The following is a 3,397-nucleotide window of genomic DNA, read 5'->3' on the forward strand; positions in this document are numbered from 1 at the left end:
ATATTTTGGAGTGTACAATTTGTTAGTTTGCTAATGCATGGTGTAAACAATTCCTTTAATTTTGTCTAATTGTAGATGGTGCTAATCCAACTACCCTAAGATGTGACCTAAAACCATATTTCCATTATGTTCTTATGTGCAAAATCTATCAATTTATAATTTATATATGAATAAAAACAAATATTGACAATATTAAAATCGTACTATAGATATTCTTGTGCCAAGTGGTTTATTAGCCACCATAGGTTAAAAATTAAACATGAATGCTTACATGTACACAATGAGATAATGTAAATAATGAACAAGAAAATAACAAAGAAAGTTAAAATATGTAGTCACAAAATTGAATATATTATTATCTATATATTATATTAATAACATACAAGTCAAAAGATAAACCTAATTAAACCTAATGACAATTCCTAAAAAGAAACTATATCCTCATATACCATTACGTATACATTTCATATTATTATTTTTTTCTAAATGTCTCATAATATGTGATTTTTTCCCACAAATTAATACAAAAGTATAAGGGGGGAAATCTCATTAGAACTTGTAAATTACAATTCATTGTGTTATCTTTAGACATTGAGACATTTTCTTGATGAGACTATTGATTTGATGTATTTACATTTTCACTTGAACTCTCTCCCTCAACATTGATGATCGAATGATCTGTCACGTGAATCACATGACAGAACAACCGTTAGGATTCTCGTCACTGAACATTTGTGCGTTGTTCAAGTATGTCGTTGGTGGAGGAGGTGGTACATATGATGGTTGGTGGTAGCCATACTCCATGGCGTAGCCTGTATGAGCGTTGTAACCGAGATCGTACATTGTTAAACCATAGTCTTGATTCATGTAACTTTGGTTGTACATAGGCATGGAGTAATGTGTTTGTGCATTGTAACCATAATATTCTAATTTATTCGCTTCAGACTTTGTCTCCACGCCTTTACTTCCTTCGGCTTTTTGTTCACCCTCTTTTTTCTCATTATTCTCAACCTTCTTATCACCGCCCCCTTCTTTCTCTTTCTTCTCTCCACCTCCGCCACCACCACCACCTTCTTTCTCTTTCTTCTCACCACCACCACCTTCTTTCTCTTTCTTCTCTCCGCCACCACCGCCACCGCCTTCTTTCTTTTCGCCACCTCCATTATCTTTCTTTGGTGGTATGATTTCTACATTTCTTTTCAATTTATCTTTCAAATAAGGAATTAATTCCTTTAAGTCCATTGTACCCTTAACCGTGACCAAATCTTTTTCCGAATCTACTTTGACTTCTTCTACCCCTGTCAAAATTAGATTATAATTTTATTAATTTCATTAATCGCGTATCGCGCAGATACTAATACTATTAATTTTAATTGACTATATTATATATCTTACCATCAATTTTCTTTATAATTCTCTTTATTTTGTGTGCACACCCATCACAATGCAATCGAATCTTCAACACCACTGTACTTACTTGTGGCTAAACATATATCAAAAATTAAAAAAAAAAATCAGAAATATGATTCAACTAATAACACCAAAATTTAATTAGTCATCAAAAAAATAAATATCAAATTTAAACTTAATGAATTATCAATCATTAAACTTTTATTATTCATTGAATTTTCGAGAATAAATAAAAATAAGGTCTAAATAAACGATATTTAAATTAATTAAAAGTAAAATGTGCTTGGACCAAAGTTGAAATTCATTAATAGTTGAGGGATGTGAAGTGATATTATTCCTTTAATTAAACTAATTACTAATTAGTTTAATTAATCTATAGTTTGAAGGAGAGTGAAATTACCTCTTTAGGCTTCTTATCTTCAGGTTTTTTCTCTTCTGCCTTTTTCTCATCGGGTTTTTTATCTCCACCGCCGGCGCCGGCGCCGGCGTCCTTTTTAGGCTGAGGAGAAACGAGCACCACCGTCTTCTTCGTTTTCATCGCTACTTTCTCCCGGATCCATGCCGGATCCACGTTCCCTTTCACCGTCAATTTTCCACCGTCACAATCCGTCTTCACGTCCTCCACACCTTTGATTATCAAAATTCAGAGACGGAATCAGAATTTGAACTTCATTATGACTAAGTGATTTGTGCTAAAGCTAAGAGCTCGTTTGATTTAATAAATTTCTTAGCATAAAGTTAAAATAAATACAAAAAATTATTGAATTCGATCGAATCGACGATCTTAATCACAATGATGATTCCTTGAAAAAACCGTAAAGTTCTATTTGCCGGTAAACTCAAGGAAACAAAATTTTATCAATAATAAACTAAAATTCTTCACTCTTTTAATTCAAATTTCAAATTATATTTCAATTTTCGTTTAATTTTTAGAATTTCAGTATAACTGCGATAGGCTCGACTCAGAAGAGATTTAAGCGAAGAATAATAATTACCTTCGAGATGGCGAATGGAACGTTTGACTTTTTTGGCACAGCCTTCACAATGCAAATCAAGTTTTAAAACTATGACGGTAGAACCGGCATCCTTTTTCCCACCGGCGGCGACAGCATCACCGCCGCCGGACTTTTTTTCTCCGGCGTCATTCTTCTTCTCTGCTACCTCTGCTTTAGTTTCTTCTTTTTTCTGCAAATTTCAGAAAAAAAATAATAATTAAAAGTTGAGTAATTTGAATTGAAAATGAATTTATGTGATTTTTGAGTTTCATAAGTAATGAATTTACCTCACCCATTTGATTAAATGAGAAGGAATTATAGAGAAATTATAGGAAAATAATTTTTTTTTGGTTTGAAGAAAATAAAATGGAGGCAAATGAGAGAATATATAGAAAAAAAAATTTAATATGTTGAATAAATAATAAATTGATGAGATCACATTCATATACTTATAATAAAAATTAGTAAAGCCCCCACTTATGGACTCTTTTATTTTAGTTTTATTATATATTTATTTTTGGTTGTTTTGGGGGGGTTGGTGGGGTGTCATTGAGGGGTGGGGGGTGGTTGAATGTGTGTATATATATATAATATCTATGTATATGTGATGTGAAAATGAAGATATGGATGGATGATGTGAATGGTGGATGAATGTGATAATAGGATAACTAGTTTTAGGAGTACGCATCTAGACATTTTAATTTGGTTTCACGTCACAATTAAACACTTCGATTCGTTTTTGTAGTCTCGTAGATACTAGATTTTAGTATGATATATAAATTCTAGAGATGTCTAGATGATTGTTTTATAAGTTACACTATGTTTCGATCATTGTATTGTATTGTATCGTTACTAGACCTGCAATGTTTGTTTTGATTGTTATTTAAAATGTATTGTATTGTATTATTAAATGTCACTGTTACGAAACAATGAAAACCCCTATTTTATGGAACAGTCAATTTGGTGTGTTCATGTTGTTACTTAAATTTAAA

At 31.7% G+C, this 3,397-nt stretch overlaps 1 protein-coding gene across 1 annotated transcript; it reads right to left on the reverse strand.

Annotated features, from left to right (window-relative positions):
- Window positions 1-332: 332 nt before the first annotated feature.
- LOC107031708 (heavy metal-associated isoprenylated plant protein 5) lies at window positions 333-2,836 on the reverse strand. The gene is made up of 5 exons (XM_015233162.2): window positions 2,693-2,836; window positions 2,406-2,595; window positions 1,811-2,037; window positions 1,396-1,483; window positions 333-1,298 (listed from the first exon to the last, which is right to left on the reverse strand). Exons 1-5 carry the CDS (start codon window positions 2,699-2,701, stop codon window positions 691-693), a joined length of 1,122 nt encoding a protein of 373 aa, XP_015088648.1. The 5' UTR covers window positions 2,702-2,836; the 3' UTR covers window positions 333-690.
- Between the last annotated feature and the right edge of the window lie 561 nt (window positions 2,837-3,397).

Source organism: Solanum pennellii, chromosome 9, assembly GCF_001406875.1.
Source record: "Solanum pennellii chromosome 9, SPENNV200".
Taxonomy (NCBI): domain Eukaryota; kingdom Viridiplantae; phylum Streptophyta; class Magnoliopsida; order Solanales; family Solanaceae; genus Solanum; species Solanum pennellii.

What these genes read in the sequence shown, in the direction of transcription:
- LOC107031708 (XM_015233162.2), bottom strand. An exon ending in TTCCATTCGCCATCTCGAAG is followed by an intron (nt 2,038 to 2,405) that starts GTAATTATTATT and finishes TGATAATCAAAG; the next exon opens with GTGTGGAGGACGTGAAGACG. An exon ending in AAGATAAGAAGCCTAAAGAG is followed by an intron (nt 1,484 to 1,810) that starts GTAATTTCACTC and finishes ATATATGTTTAG; the next exon opens with CCACAAGTAAGTACAGTGGT.